The 16,687-nt window shown below is 40.0% G+C and overlaps 2 protein-coding genes across 8 annotated transcripts in view; one reads left to right on the top strand and one right to left on the bottom strand.

Annotated features, from left to right (window-relative positions):
* The window catches only part of PPM1E (protein phosphatase, Mg2+/Mn2+ dependent 1E), a 219,213-nt gene extending 203,033 nt beyond the window's left edge, over window positions 1-16,180 (top strand). The window contains exons 4-7 of the mRNA XM_004041263.5: window positions 478-666; window positions 3,089-3,232; window positions 3,788-3,881; window positions 10,968-16,180. Of these exons, the coding sequence (XP_004041311.4) occupies window positions 478-666; window positions 3,089-3,232; window positions 3,788-3,881; window positions 10,968-12,025 (1,485 nt within the window). The 3' untranslated portion in view covers window positions 12,026-16,180. The remainder of the gene's footprint in view (window positions 1-477; window positions 667-3,088; window positions 3,233-3,787; window positions 3,882-10,967) is intronic.
* The window catches only part of TRIM37 (tripartite motif containing 37), a 124,057-nt gene continuing 121,005 nt past the window's right edge, over window positions 13,636-16,687 (bottom strand). For all 7 annotated transcript variants that reach the window (XM_019026605.4, XM_019026606.4, XM_019026608.4 and 4 more), the window contains one exon: window positions 13,636-13,911. In XM_019026605.4, coding sequence (XP_018882150.1) covers window positions 13,908-13,911 — 4 coding nt within the window. In that variant the 3' untranslated portion in view covers window positions 13,636-13,907. The remainder of the gene's footprint in view (window positions 13,912-16,687) is intronic.

Here is a 16,687-nt window from a genome sequence, read left to right as displayed (position 1 = left end):
TTAATTGGCCTTGTGTTGGAAGACCAGTTATTTTCTATTGTTCTCAGGTTCTAATTTTGCTCTTAAAGTACTTTCATTTTGAAAAAAATCACTCAATCTGGAGCTGCTTTTGTTCAATTCCTTCTCATACCCTCCCTATCCCCCCTCCCCCAACTTGTAACAGCAATTTTGAAGCAAATGTACGTGGGTGGTTTCCATGGTACAAGACAACAACTTTCACAGAGAGAGGGCACTTCAGCTTGAGCTAATTGGGCATGACATGTTCCAGTGTTCTGGTGTGTAAACACAGATACCCTAATATTGCAGGTATTTCAGCAGTTGATCAGGCATGTTAGAGAAGGAAAACATTTAGTCTCATTATTCTGAATGACAAATGCAGTGGAGGAGAAAGGATGGGCAACAATGATGCCAGGAGATTGGTTCATTTGAATCATGCTATACCCAACACCCATAACTGTTCTGTGTTTCTGTTGACAGGACCAGGAAGAACAAGCTTACTTTGCAGTGTTTGATGGCCATGGGGGAGTAGATGCTGCTATTTATGCCTCCATTCACCTCCACGTTAACTTAGTCCGCCAGGAGATGTTCCCCCATGATCCTGCTGAGGCCCTGTGCAGGGCCTTCCGGGTCACTGATGAGCGGTTTGTGCAGAAAGCAGCCAGGGAGGTATGCCCCTTTCTCATAAGTTCCAGCTAGAAATGCACTAGCTGAGCTCAATTTGGTCTGTGTGGTTAAAGGGCTATTTAGATTTTCTCTTTCTGGGCAGACATTATCCAAACTGTATTCTTGACTCATAGTATTGGATTCTGTTGTAGTTCTAATTCCCTCCTCAGGAAGAGTTTCAGGGGGTACAATGAGGTACTGTATAGAAAATCTCAAGCTGTAATTTTCTGGATTCATTTCTGTAATAACTGCTGGATTTGACAGGTGAGTTTCATCTTTCTTTTATTCACCATTGCCTGTCAGGTTCACACCAGGACCATCTCTCTAAGCAGACTCTTGCTGACAAGATCTGGATATGGTGAATAAAACAATGGTCTAAAAAAGAAACAGAAACTGGGATTACTTCCATACATTTGGTTCTAAATGGGTAGGCAGTGTTTTGCTGTGTATCTCTTGAGGGAAAATTCGCTTGGAGAGGGTGAATCCTTAAATGATCCTTGAGCTGATTTTTCTCTTAATAGGGAGAAAAGAAGAGCTCATGTCCTACATTGCGAAGGTTAATCAGACCTAAGTTTTTTTTACTTTGAATAAATGGCAAGGGCTCTATATTAAGGTCTAAAAGTAAAAAAAAATTAATCTAATTATTGTTCTGGGTATTGGTACATAATTAACTACAGTGTTCTATATTGGATTTTTAACTGGGGATGAATAAAAGAAAATAATTTTTAATTTTTAAGAATAATTACAGAAGTAGATACAGACAAAAAATAAGACTCCTGCCCTGTGACTTAAACATTAACTCTTTTTAAAATGGGCTTGGAGAGAGCAGGGTAATCATTTAATCCATTTTTTGATAGCATAGTTATGCTACAAGCAATAATGGGGCTTAGAATTAATGAAACAATAGCTCAGAACTATTTGGTATTAAGAAAGAGAATTATTCTTCATCTCTCCCCTCCCCTAAGTTTGGATTAATATGCAAATCCAACAGTAACCAGTAGAGTCCACACAAAGAGGTAGGTCTGGAGAATAAAGCCACTCTTGACCTCAGAGCTCCCAGTCTCTTGAGGACCTGCGTTCTGCTTGGCTCTGCCTCTCTTGAAGCTGTGGGCTTTTATCATCTGAGTCGAGGACAAGGGCCGGCCCCTGAGAGGTGACCCGTAATCATCAATGTGAAACAGAGATTCACTCTGTCTTCTTCATCCTCTATTCTATTCTTTTTTCCCTCTGTCTTCTCAAAATTATGTGTTGTTGTTGTTGTTGTTGTTGTTGTTTTCTGACCATGTTTACCTCATTTGTTTTGTCAATGACCCTGGTGTCTCTCAGTTCTGCCAATAGTTCTGAATAATTTAGGTTTGTCTCAGCGCCCCTTTTCTCCTTCTTATGCTTCCATGTGCTGCTAACTGCTGGGAAGAAAACAGCTATTCCTGTTGTGAAGCAGCCCTGCCTCCTGTTCTCTCCAGGGCATATGCACTGAAGTGTGTTTATCATGTGTTCTAGGGGGCTGAGTTTTTGAACATTCTGTGTGGGAAGACATTTTATTGGTGGGTGAGGATTTATAACAAACTTTCCCTATATAGGGAAAATGAGAAGTTGTTTTTCTCATTGGATACAAGAGACCTTTTACCACCCGTGACGCATTGGTTCTAATTTAGGCCAGGTCCTTAGTAACAGAAAGTCATGCTCATTTGGTGGTGACTCATGTCAAATGGGGATGTCATTTTCGTATAGTAGGACCAAGAGCTTTAAGTACAGTGGTAGCTACTGCAGTGAAATTCCAGGCTGTTAGTTCTTTATGCAATGTTCCAAAAGCAAAGGCCCCTAAAAATACTGTAGGAAGGATATTTTTTTTAAAGGTATAAGCATCTTAGTACTCCAGGGAACGTAAGCTGTCTCTTGGCCCCTTAGCTTAATTTTCAGAGATTAGAGCATTTGTTGTGTACCAATCAGATGTTTTATATATCATTTTATACAGCTAGGACTCTCCCACTGAACAAATACGATGTCAGTAATGAAATGGAGAGCAGAATATAGAAATTTTTACTCTGAGGATTGGTATAGAGGATTTGGTGCTTGACTGGGAGGAAAAAGAGTTTCAATTCTGTCTTATATACTAATAGTTACCTGCCCTTGGGCAAGTCACATAACCTGCCATAGTTTTCTTATCTATATTTAAAGTGGAATTAATAATCATCCTCGCCCTGCATATCACAGATCAGGTGGACTTATGTGTGTATATACACATAAATACATACATGCATATACAAATGCATTGAGACAATGAATTATTATATATGTGTGAAATTCCATTATTAATAGTATAGCTCCCAGCTGAAAAGCTTAGATTAATTATAAATTGCTTCTCAATAAGAATGTAGTATCTATTTCTTTTCACTGAGTCTAGTTTTATTTAAACTGTTTTCAGAGCTTAAGATGTGGGACCACAGGAGTGGTGACTTTCATCAGAGGCAACATGCTACATGTGGCCTGGGTGGGTGATTCCCAGGTCATGCTTGTGAGAAAGGGCCAAGCTGTTGAACTAATGAAGCCACACAAACCAGACAGAGAGGTAAGTATGGTCTGTTTTAATAAAGCCCATGCTCTAGTTATTAGTTTAGATTTTCTAGTTATTGATTAGGATTCACTTACTTTTTTTTTTTTGAGATGGAGTTTCGCTCTGTTGCCCAGGCTGGAGTGCAATGGTGTGATCTTGGCTCACTGCAACCTCCGCCTCCTGGGTTCAAGCGATTCTCCTGCCTCAGCCTCCCGAGTAGCTGGGATTACAGGCATGTGCCACCACGCCCAGCTAATTTTTGTATTTTTAGTAGAGACGGGGTTTCACCATGTTGGCCAGGCTGGTCTTGAACTCCTGACTTCAGGTGATCTGCCTGCTTCGGCCTCCCAAAGTGCTGGGATTACAGGTGTGAGCCACCGCGCCCGGCCAGGATTAACTTAATTATTACAATTATTGCTATCACATCAGCAACTGTGCCCACCCTCCAATGGAGAAACAAAGAGAACCTTTTCATGAGCTGATGAGTATTATATCTGTTGTTTACTGTTAAAGTAAATGAATAAATCCTGAATCCAGTTATTTGCTTCTTTTTATTGCGTTGCTGTTTAGGATGAAAAGCAGAGAATTGAGGCCCTTGGAGGTTGCGTAGTCTGGTTTGGTGCCTGGAGGGTGAATGGAAGTCTGTCGGTTTCCAGAGCTATTGGTAGGAAAAACAAATTTTTGTTTCTCCAAACTGTCCTCTTCTAGCTCATTCTCCTGTATCAACTCTGATACAGGGAACCTGAGATGATAATTTATGTTACCAGAATGCTTATTATTCTTTAAAATAATAATTGGATAACGTCTCTTTTAATTGTTTGATTTAGTTAAACCTGTACATTTATATACTTAAATTCCATTATTGAAAGAGAACTGCCAGGCTCAGTGGCTCATGCCTGTAATCCCAACACTTTGGGAGGCCGAGGCGGGTGTATCACGAGGTCAGGAGTTCAAGACCAGCCTGGCCAACATAGTGAAACCCCATCTCTATTAAAAATACAAAAAATTAGCCAGGCGTGGTGGCGGGCGCCTGTAATCCCAGCTACTTGGGAGGCTGAGGCAGGAATATTGCTTGAACCTGGGAAGCAGAGGTTGCAGCTAGTGGAGATCGCGCCACTGCATGCCAGCCTGGGTGACAGTGTGAGACTGTCTCAAAAAAAAAAAAAGAGAACCATATCAAGAAATGCAGAATTTTCTAGTTTCTATACATTTAAAATTTTATGGAAGCCTTTAATCAGTACACAAATCTGCTTCAAACCACAGTGGTTGGGGCAGGCACAGTGGCTCACGCCTGTAATCCTAGCACTTTGGGAGGCTGAAGAGGGTTTGAGCCCAGGAGTTAAAGACCAGCCTGGGCAACATAGTAAGACTTCATCTCTTAAAAAAACAAAAAATAAAAAAAACAAAGGCCGGGCGCAGTGGGTCACGCCTGTAATCCCAGCACTTTGGGAGGCCGAGGTGGGCAGATCATGAGGTCAGGAGATGGAGACCATCCTGGCTAACACGATGAATCCCCGTCTCTACTAAAAATATAAAAAATTAGCTCAGTGTTGTGGCACACGTCTGTAGTCCCAGCTACTTGGGAGGTTGAGGCAGGAGAATCACTTGAATCTGGGAGGTGGAGGTTGCAGTGAGTCAAGATCGCGCCACTGCGCTCCAGGCTGGGCGACAGAGCGAGACTCCGTCTCAAAAAAAAAAAAAAAAAAGGCTGGGCGTAGTGGCTTGTGCCTGTAGTCCTAGTACACAGGAGGCTGAGGCAGAAGGATTGCTTGAGTCCAGGAGTTTGAGGCTGCAGTGAGCCAAGATTGTGCCACTGCACTCCAGCCTGGGCCAAGGAAGTGAGATCCTGTCTTAAAACAAAAACAAAAAATCATAGTGTTTCTCATTTCATTGCATTTTGGGTCAAATCAGTATTTTCCAGAGAATGGAAGCCTTTCTCCGTATTTTATCCACATTCATTTTGTTTATGCCTCTAAATTATTTCCATGAATTTTAAAATGACATAAATAACAGAATAAGTTGATAGGAAAAGCATTGTGCTTTTTATATGAAAACTACTTTCTGTATGTGGAATACAGTCACCTGTCAGATAACCCTGGAGTTTCAAAGAACCCTATATCCCTGGGACTTAAATTTTTCAAAAGAAGGGAAAGTCAATGAAACTCGGTCTAAAATGTAGAGATTAAACAGCTAAGTTGGCTGGACAAAATACAAGGGTATAAGTTCAAAGAATTAAGCTATTTCTGTCTTTGTCTCACTTTGGGCCCTGGGTTTATTATTTTATAGGCTTCATGGCTTAGCTTCACTTCCTGTTTTTTTAAAAAAGAATAAATCAATATGTATATCTATATGGGTGATATGTACATTACATGTATACTGCAGTTTTTAATCTCTGCTTCCCTAAAGAAATGAAGTAATTAGACATGGTTGGAATTCACATCTAGTCTCAAAATTTAGTTAACAATTACCAAAAAATTCCAGAACATGAAGAAAATCTGAAAGGATTTAGCTTTCACCACTGATTTGAGTTCGTCCCACTCTTTGGGAAGGTGCTAGCAAGCTGTGAAGTGGCCCAAATATGAGTAGAAAGCTGAAAGAGAAATAGAGAGCTAAAAGAGTCTACAAATACCTCCTGAAAAATTGAGAGTTGGCTTGACCTTAGACTGGAGGGAATTATTAGGAACTCTAGAATAAGGCCAAAAAGGGGAAATGTCTCATTTCTAAAATATACCCTTATATGGAATTATTATTATTATTATTGGTGGGGAAAAGTCTTTATCATGCACATTGTAGGTTTAGCAGGACCCACTACCCATCAAATGCTACCCTTGACTGAAAATCACCGAACCAGAGGACTATACTATCTGTGGAACCAATTTACTTTAATGATCATTATATGAGTGCTTGAATGGCCAGTGAATTAGGTTGACAACTCAAACCAAACACCTATTTCTCCTGATCTGCCCTTTGTCAGAGGATTGAGGATCATCTTTAATGCTTGTTACAGAACTAACTTAATAGAGAATACCAGCCTCTTCTTCTAAAAGGGAAAACCAAAGCAGGGAAGAATGTCCCTTAATAAGTGACAATCTCAGAGAAAAGGCTGGGTATGGCAGCCAGCACTGTGGAAGACCAAGCGGGGAGGAATGCTTGAGCCCAGGATTTTGAGACCAACCTGGGCAATATAGTGATACCTCATCTCTATTTTAATAATAAAAAATAAACAATCTAAGAGTGGATAAGGGAGACTTCATACATAGAGTGACTTTTGAGTTGAATGTGGAGGATAATGTGCTGGGAAGGAAATCCCTACACAGGTAGAGGGAAATATAAATACACAGGGGTTTGAAAGGGCATGGCATGTTTTAGGAAAAGCAACAAGTACAGGAGGTTAGAGCAGAGATGGGAGTGGTAAGAGATTAGCAGTGTTGGTGCCAGATTGCAAAGGGCCTTATGTGCGAGGCTAAGTAGTCTGGACTTTACCAGGTGAGTACGCAGAGGGGCCACAGGGTCAGATTTGTATTTATAAAGATATTGTATGGAAGCTGGGCTAGAGTAGAAAGAGCCTGGCTGGGAGACATTCATACAGTTTGTTACAGAGATGAGGAGAGCTAAAAAGGGATATGGAGGAGGGTATCAACTGATGATATGGATTGGTAGGTGGGAAAACCTACTAATCAACAAACAATCTGGCACTGGAAATAGGCAGTAACATAAAGGAGCAAGTGTAGATTTAGTTTCTTGGGCAGTTTGATGGTGAAGGGGAGAAAGGAAATAGTGTGGTGGCTTAAGGCAAAAGCTGATTCAGGAAAGGGTTCCTTTTTATTGTTTCTATTTTTAGGATGAGGAGATTTTAGATTTGAGCATGTTTGTAGGACAAGGAAGAGAGCAAGTAGAGGAGAAATTGAAGACGAGAGAGTAGAGAAGCCAGAGTCCTAGGGAGACAGGACCAGCAGCACAGGCTCACTGTTAGGATGGGAAAAGGACACTGCTTACCCTGAGAAAATGGTAGCTGATATGGGAGAATCTCTACAGATTAAACAAACAGTGCATGTGTGGCAAGGGTGGGAGGGGAATTGAGAAAATTCAAGCCTGATCAACTTGTCTTTGAAGTAGGAAATTAGGCCATTTACCAAAATCCAGTAGCTTAAGTGGATGAGGGAGTTGAAGAATTTGAGAAAGAATTGGAAACCACATGGAATAAAATAGGGGGCTGCAAAAGGACAAGAAAAAGGACTCCTGGGCAGAGTTCAGCCCTACTCAGGAAAGAAATGATACTTATAAAAATGAAAAGGTTTTCAACAGTTTCTCCCCATGAGCCCTTCAGATTTATGATCCAAAGTTGACAGAGGCATGATATGTTTCCTAACATATGGAGAGAAGAGGTTGAAGACAAAAGGATGTTGCCATTTCTACCATGAAATGGATATTCATGCCCTCCTACCAAATTTGGGGGCGAAATGTCATGAATTTGACACCCAACAGTAGAGCAGGTGAAAAGCCAGAACTTTGGCAGCATTTTCTCTGTACAAATCTTTGTATGTTCTGTTCCAAACTAACAGTTGCAGCAGTCTTTTAATTGAAGCACTAAAACAAGATTTTTGGGAACAGTGTGACTCAGATCACATTTATTTTTAGAGGCAGAATTCAAAAAATAATAATGATGATAATCATATAGTCAGGTAGAGTAGGGGATAGGAACTTTAGTAAATTGGTGAAGGACACTGAATCCCATATTGGATTTTATTTATTTATTTTTAAATATCTTTTAAATTTTTGCATTTTCTGCTTAAATAGATTGAGTTTTAATGAGCTCTAACAGGCTATGGAGGCACCTTAGCATATAAGTGAAGTTGATTAAATCAAAAGCATGCTTGGGAAAGATGGTTTTGACTCCTGTAAGAAATAATGAATGAGGGCTGGGCGCGGTGGCTCACGCCTAGAATCCCAGCACTTTGAGAGGCCCAGGTGGGTAGATCACAAGGTCAGGAGTTCAAGACCAGCCTGACCAACAAGGTGAAACCCTGTCTCTACTAAAAACACAAAAATTAGCTGGGCATTGTGGTGCGTGCCTGTAATCCCAGCTACTTGGGAGGCTGAGGCAGGAGAATTGCTTGAATCCGGGAGGTGGAGGTTGCAATGAGCTGAGATCACACCACTGCACTCCAGTCTGGGCGACAGAGCGAGACTCTGTCTCAAAAAAAAAAAAAAAAAGAAATAATGAATGAATGAATGGAGAAGAGCCTAGATATGAGTAAGATGAGAGGGTGTGTTTGTGAATGGAAGGAGTGAAATGAACATTTATAATGTCGAAGACTAATTTCTTACCTAATAGATATACTAACTCAGGTAATTATATTAATTATTTGTTGCTCTGTGTATCTAATCATGCAACCTGCTAGACAGGGCATGTGCCCACATTGGTTCTAGCAGAGTTATCCATAGGGTTCCTAATGAGCTTTCTAGCCTATTTGAGGATTAAACAGGGATGTAAAATGTTGGAAAGAAACTTTTTTTTATTTGAGACAGAGTCTCCCTCTGTCATCCAGGCTGGAGTGCAGTGGCGCAATCTGGGCTCACTGCAACCTCTGCCTCCTGGGTTCAAACAATTCTCCTGCCTCAGCCTCTTGAGTAGCTGGGACTTCGCATGCACGCCACCAGGCCCGGCTAATTTTTGTATTTTTAGTAGAGACAAGGTTTCACCATGATGGCCAGGCTGGCTTCGTACTCCCGACCTCAAGTATCCTCCCGCCTTGGCCTCCCAAAGTGCTGGGATTACAGGCATGAGCCACTGCGCCTGGCCAACTTTCTTGTGTCAAAGAGAACCTATAACAGATACTAGAAATAATGAATATATAGTCAGATTATTCAAGTGAGTTTATCTTCATTTTAATATTCCCTGAGTCAAAAAGTTCAGTTTTAGTGCAATGGAAAGGATAGCAATTGATGAGAGTTGTGTAGGTGACAAGTAGAAGAGCTAGGATTTGGACCCAGGCAGTCTGACACTAGTGCTGGTGTCCTTAACCACTAAGCAATATGCCACTGCTATACAGTAAAGCCCTTTGTAAATATCTGGAGTTTATTTCTTGTTTTTATAATACTATGTAATGATGATTTATGATACCCTACTCTAGGAATTATTGCTCAGTACCCTGTGTGTGGTTTTGTTTTTATTTTTTTGTAAAGAAGTGAATGAGAGGCCAGATGCGGTGGCTCATGCCTGTTATCCCAGCACTTTGGGAGGCCGACACAGGCAGATTATCAGAGGTCAGGAGTTCGACGCCAGCCTGGCCAATATGGTGAAACCCCGTCTCTAATAAAAATATAAAAATTAGCTAGGTGTGGTGGCGTACGCCTGTAATCCCAGCTACTCTGGAGGCTGAGGCAGGAGAATTGCTGGAACCTGGGAGGCAGAGGCTGCAGTGACCCGAGATTGTGCCACTGCACTCCAGCCTGGGCGACAAAAAATAAAAATAAAAATAAAAATAAAAAAGTGAATTGAGAGTCCCTTGTTGTAGTCATAAGCTATTTGGTTACCTCATAGGCTAAGGACCCTTTTGCTGCACTCTCACAAGGTACCTAAAGGAATGTAATCAATGTAAACAATGAATGGATTTGGAAGTGCGCTGGATCTGAAAGCCCTAAATGATCAATTATCTCAGTAGTCTGGTGATAGAAACCTAGTTTAGTGTGGTCCCAAGGTCTGCAGTCTCGCTCCTACCCCAAGCACCCTACTCTCCAACTGTACATTACTCCCTAACAGTTGCCTCTGCCTTTGCTTATCCTGTTCCCTCAATTGAGGCAACTTCTCTGCCTGGTGATAACTAACTTACCCTTCAGGACCAGCTCAGATGTCATTCTGTGAGAGGACGAAGCTAAGCAAGAAAAGGAAGAGAGAAAGGCTCAGAAAGACCTTGGGTTCTCACAGTTGTTAATAAGTGGGGAAATGCACAATAACAATAAAGACAGAAGTGGGGCGATGAGCAGAGCCATATGAAGAATATGGCAGTCTCTAAATAGAAGAGAAAAATGGCCATACATTTTGTCTGTTGTCTAGAAGTTACAGGTAAAGCACCACTAAAAAATAGAAAGCCCAAGTGGGTTGGGAATCAAGAAAACTGCATTCAGCTCCCATGTGTGAGGCCTTGGGTCAGCCACATAACTCCTCCTGGCTTAAGGGAGTTAGACTTGATTTATAAAATCTCGTGTAACTCAAACCTTCCTTCGTGCTCGCAGCATGAAGCTATTTATTGATTTCTAAACAAGAATAGAACAAAAATTATTTAATGAAGAGAATGATCAGAGCTTTGGTTTGCTTCTTTCAATGTGGACTTGTTTTCAAATTTCAATTAAATCAAAACCACCTGCAAAAGAACAGATCTACTGAATCAACCATGTCTTCCTACACAGTGTACTGAATTTTTCAGTACAGCAACAAACTTTTAGATCTGACATTGTTGTTACACTCAGCTAAGCCTAAATCGTAGCCAGAGGTGCAGATTCAGAGTCTAAGCTAGGTAAGGACTTATGCCCAGTAACTAGCAATTATTTAACTGGGAGTAAGGAGTAAGCAGATCTGATTACCAGAGAATTTAAGTATTTTGTCAAAAACTATTTTATAAATTCTTTCCAGTCAAGTCAGTTCACAATCCAGTAAGCTGTGATCAGAGTCATGGCATTGGTCATAAACGTTCTTAGCATGCAAGGTAAAACAAAGGCTAATGATGCCCCTACACTCTGCTTCCCGCAGGAGATGCTGAACATAAGCCATATATCTGTGGGGATGCAGATTCTGCCTCCACTGTTCTGGATGGGACCGAAGACTACCTCATTCTGGCCTGTGATGGCTTCTATGACACCGTGAACCCTGATGAGGCAGTGAAAGTTGTGTCCGACCACCTGAAAGAGAATAACGGAGACAGCAGCATGGTTGCCCACAAATTAGTGGCATCAGCTCGTGATGCTGGGTCAAGTGATAACATCACGGTTATTGTGGTATTCCTGAGGGACATGAACAAAGCTGTAAATGTTAGTGAGGAATCAGATTGGACAGAGAACTCTTTTCAAGGAGGGCAAGAAGATGGTGGGGATGATAAGGAGAATCATGGAGAGTGCAAACGCCCTTGGCCTCAGCACCAGTGCTCAGCACCAGCCGACCTAGGCTATGATGGGCGTGTGGATTCATTCACTGATAGAACTAGCCTGAGCCCAGGGTCCCAAATCAACGTGCTGGAAGACCCAGGCTACCTAGATCTCACACAAATAGAAGCAAGCAAACCTCACAGTGCCCAGTTTTTGCTACCAGTTGAGATGTTTGGTCCTGGTGCACCAAAGAAAGCAAATCTTATTAATGAGTTAATGATGGAGAAAAAATCAGTTCAGTCATCATTGCCTGAATGGAGTGGTGCTGGAGAGTTTCCCACTGCTTTCAATTTGGGTTCAACAGGGGAGCAGATATACAGAATGCAGAGCTTGTCTCCTGTCTGTTCAGGGTTGGAAAATGAACAGTTCAAATCCCCGGGAAACAGAGTTTCTAGATTGTCTCATTTACGCCACCACTACTCAAAGAAGTGGCACAGATTCAGGTTTAATCCAAAGTTTTATTCATTTCTCTCTGCTCAAGAGCCTTCCCACAAAATAGGCACTAGCCTGTCCTCACTTACTGGAAGTGGGAAGAGAAATAGGATAAGAAGTTCTCTGCCATGGAGGCAAAATAGTTGGAAAGGGTACAGTGAAAACATGAGGAAGCTCAGAAAGACTCATGATATTCCATGCCCAGATCTTCCTTGGAGCTATAAAATAGAATAATTTTTCTTTCAAGTAGGTTAGCTAGCTCTCCCCCAATAAAAATACCACTATCAGAGTAGAAACAAGGTAGACATTTCTAAAACATATGTGCTTCATTATGAATCCATGGATGGCTCAATTCTTAAATGTAAATAGATCTCTAGGAAACTCAAAGTACAGTGTTTTCAATCTAAAAAGAAGTATTGGCAGTTTCACTTGCAAAATTACACAGCTGGTCCCTGTGATGTGTCTCGACACCAATACACAACCCCCTTCCCACCATCCTTCATGTCACTAGATACACAACCCCCTTCCCACCATCCCTTCAGTCACTAGTGGAAGCTTTCAAGTTAGTTATTTGTCAGGAGATACAGTGTTGAAATCTCAATGCAGTTGAAATCTGGTCTGATGTGCCTAATTTATCTGTGGAAAATTTAATGCTGAATTACATTTGGTTGGGAAATGTCCCTCAAAATCCTGGGCACTATGAAGGAACCCCCTGCCCCCTCACCTTTTTGGGTAGGTAAAAGACTAAAAGCCATATGGATTTTAACTGATAACAATGAAAGTGGTAAATCAGTGTAAAAGTGTCATATTCTCAGACTTGTGAGGCGGTTTATAGTCAGAAAGATTTACGGATTTTTTTCCTGTAACATAAAAGATTGTGAACTTTTTTTAATTAAAAAATATTTCCTAGGGCTGTAGTTATTTGGGAGTTTCATAACCTGTTATGGTGCTTTTGGTGGAATTTTTATTATTTAGCATTTTAGGAGACCGCTGTCAACTGGTTTTAATCTATGATGCTAATGTGTTTTCCACTGTACCCTCATCTCAGGAATAAAACTGCTTTAACGGAGATGATGTCAGGTACAAATACACTATAGAGTCAAAATACCATTTACAAAGAAAATCAAAAGCATTTCTATGTTTTGTCTTTTTTTAGTTCAGACAGCAAAGGCATGTACTACTATAAAATACAAAGTGATTTTAGAGAATGAAAAATGCTACTTTTATCTTCTCTAAAATTATTTCCCCCAAGGTAGTGAAGTAATTGGAATGAAGGAGGCTGAAAGTATTGCCTAAAGTGAGCCCAGAGGCCACTGAGAATGCAGATTACTGACAGCCAGGTCTGTTTAGTTGTAATTGGAAGACACATCAGTGTCCTGCTTACATGTAGCTTCAGACTGCAGAGACAGGACGTGTGCTTTTCATTTCAATATTTAGTTATATTTGATATTCTGAAACTGTCTGCTTTTTGCTATTTCTGCAGTTTCAAGTTAGAAGCATGTTGTCAACTAAAGACAACAAACTATCAGATTCATTCATTCAGTGAAGCAGCCTCTGATTCTCTAAGAGTCACGAATGTCTTGGTGTTACCCTCCCCTAGTCAACCGCAGACCAGCCCGGCCAATGCCTATGGGTGGCCCCTCTGGAGTGCTCACTAACAAGGGTGAGTGCTCTCACTAAGAAGTGTCCCCTGCCTAATCATGTGTTTATAGGATAGTACACGTTCCCCAGGCCCATAACAGAGGACTAAAATCTCTGAATTTTAAAGACACAGATGACTGGCATATTTTGGGTACCAGTATAGCTATATCAAATAGACAAAAACAGCTTCACTTTAGCAATGATCAGATTGTTAATCTACAGATTTTATTTTTTAAAATTTGGATGTAAGTAGAGACTTTCAGTATTTGTTTTCTCTTGATTTTGAAGTCATTTCTTCTTCTCACGTCTGTGACAAATGGTTGAAAAGGAGTCAACATGGCCCCAACAACTATAGCGCTGGAACCTTTTCATCATTCTGAGGCTTTGCCCCACACATGGTCCTCACTCATATCTGTCACTTTCTGAAGCCTAGATCTTGTTAACCCATCAGGTGCAGTGTCAGTTTCAAATCAAATTATCTAAGAAAACAAGAAAACAAAGGCAGCAGACTATTGGTACACATTATATAGTCCAAAGTGCTTAGCGAGGTTAAAAAAAAAAAGCTTTTTAAAATTTCTGTTGTTGTCTATTGGTAATGTTTTTGATCAGAATAAAGAAGGTAAAGGGAAAAAGTTACTACACATGCTAGGCTTTCTCAGTGGGGAAAAAAATGGCTGGATAAAACTGGGACAAACACAGACCCCATCTTTAAGGGTCTGGATTTTGTAGGTCCGACTACACAGCAGTGTTAACTCATTTCTCATGCCATAAGCTCTCTACAAAATAAGCAAAGTAGTTCTAGTGTGGTCGTTATAAACCAATATTGTGAAAAATAGCAACTATTCATTTGTTCACAACATGCGTATTTATAGAGTAGTTAGGTACCATTTGTAAGGTAAATCCTTTAAAATTCTATAATACATACTAAAATAGTGGTTATTGGTCTGATATATACTGCTCTTGGTTCTATAAACTAGATAAAAGCAGTGCTTTGTGAAATGCAGTGTTCTCTCTTAACGCCACTGGTGATAGGAAGTAGTTCCCTTCAGTTCAAATCCTGTGCCCTTATTTGCTGCTTGCTGACGTAAGCAATAAGTAACCCTCTAACTAATGGTATCTACATATTTCTGTAACTTGTATTTAATGATGGTGTACCTGGTGATTGTAAAAATATTAGACAGATATAAAAGTATCTATATAATATCTATAAACTGTTAATGCTGAGGTATAGTCTGTGAATTATGTGTTTTGTATTTTTATTCATTGTGTAATTTAGTGGTGGTGAAAGTTCTACACTCAATCCTTAAAGAGTGGCAGTATCCGTTTTTCAATTTAACATGGTCTGCATCAATCTGTTTGCCTGCTAAACGAGTTAGAATAGGAAATAGTAAAATAAATCCAAACAAGAGTGTAGTATTGGTTAGGGAAACAAACTTCAGGTCACCAACTGAAGTCATTACAAACAACTCCTTGTACATTCACTGTGAGTTTCAAAGGGAGTCAGTCCCTAATTTAAAGGTTTCCTTTGTTCACTTTCTAGATGTGTACTTTTGAGGGACATGAGGTTAGGCAACATTACAGCAACACACACTGGGGCTATTAATCCCATTTAGGTCTGTACTAAAGAGGATGGGTAGAAACACATATGTATATACCTTTTCTTTACCTAGAAGTGCCATCCATTGTCCTTGAATTATTGATTAAAGTTACTGTTGCATTTAGGAGGCTCCTTGAAAGTAACACCTTTTCCAAGGACAATGGCAACAATGTCAATGTCAACACTGAGTCTAATTTTGACCACATTTATAGTGGTATAGTGTCAATACTGCATTTTCATGACAACCACACTCCACTGTTGAAACACTGTGCCAGTGAGAAGTGCAACATCCAGTGGGCAGATGAAAATGATGCATGGCCAAGTTCAGTGTTTACAGATAAAACTGCTGTGGTTCAAGTACTTCCTTCCCCATCAAATCCTTGATAAGGCTTTGTGGGAAAATGATCTAAATTATTGTTTTAATTTTTAAACCTAATTTATTCACTCAGTGAACATTCTTACCTAAGCAAGGCTATAAAAGGGAATACTACAGTTTTGTCCACACTTTAATTATTTGAGACCATTTTTCTTTGAATCGTAAGTTAGCAAAAGAAATTTTTTTCACCTTTGAAAATCACGTGATGTTAAAGGACAAATGCCCACCCTTCTATTCTGATCTGCAAATAGTTTAATGTCTCTTGCAAAACAAAGTAAGATACCACCGGTATTATAACACAATGATTTTCCAGACAAATGGTATGGTGTTGAAAAATAACTGTTACTTCTTAAAGCAGCATTTTATCTTCTATTTTGAAGACTATTTATTGTAATAATTAGAAAACATGAAATAGGACAGGGAACTCCAGACTGACACAGCAGTTGTTTTTGAAAAGGAAATAAACTTTGATGAATTAGATAATACAGATACATCATTGTAAACTCTTACTCTAGGTGCTCTTTGATGAGAGACAGGCTTTGTTCTCTTGTTCATAACATTTCTCTGCAAAGAATTCTCTATGGAGTGAAGCGAATGAAGTGAATTATTTCTTACCAAATAAATTTATCAATTTACAAATCTGCTCTACATCTCACTTTTAAGTTCAGTTGTAGTCATGAGTGATTCTTCATATTTTATTAAAAGTGTTCGTTCAGGTAAGGTGTATGTTGAAATTTTGCCAATTATCTTAATAAAACCCGGCAATTTAAAAACCACTAGTCATTTGTCTTTTTATTTAAAGGAAAGGAAGTTATTTACTGTTTAAATTTGTGCAGATTTCTTCAGAACTGGAAAATAAAATCCTGAGATGGACGTTAAGTTTGGAAGCTTGGAACATTTAAAAAGAAGATTTGCTAAATGCTGCTGTAACATTATTTTACCCCAGAAGAGAGGTATTTAGCCTTATACATGTTCTCTTCATTAGCTGAACTGCGAGGAGAGGGAGCGGTGTTATAATCCTAAAAGAAAAGAGGACCCGGACCTGCCAAGGACTAAGCGGTGGTCATCAAATCTCCCAACTACTTCATTCTTAGAACTCTGCATCTAACCAAGCTTTCCCCTTTCGCTTAGCCTCTTTGAGTTTCAAGCTAGAAGAAAGTAAGGAAATCATCAGATGAGCTGTGGTGGAAAGCCTCCCAAGGACTGCTGATAAGTGAGTAAAAGGAGATAGAGACAAAAAGGACAATGTGGGGGAGGGAAGTCACTTACGACACCTGCATCT

This window comes from Gorilla gorilla, chromosome 4, assembly GCF_029281585.2.
Source record: "Gorilla gorilla gorilla isolate KB3781 chromosome 4, NHGRI_mGorGor1-v2.1_pri, whole genome shotgun sequence".
Taxonomy (NCBI): Eukaryota; Metazoa; Chordata; class Mammalia; order Primates; family Hominidae; genus Gorilla; species Gorilla gorilla.
The sequence above is the reverse complement of the archived record's forward strand: the minus strand, read 5'-3'. Positions and strand labels throughout refer to the sequence as shown.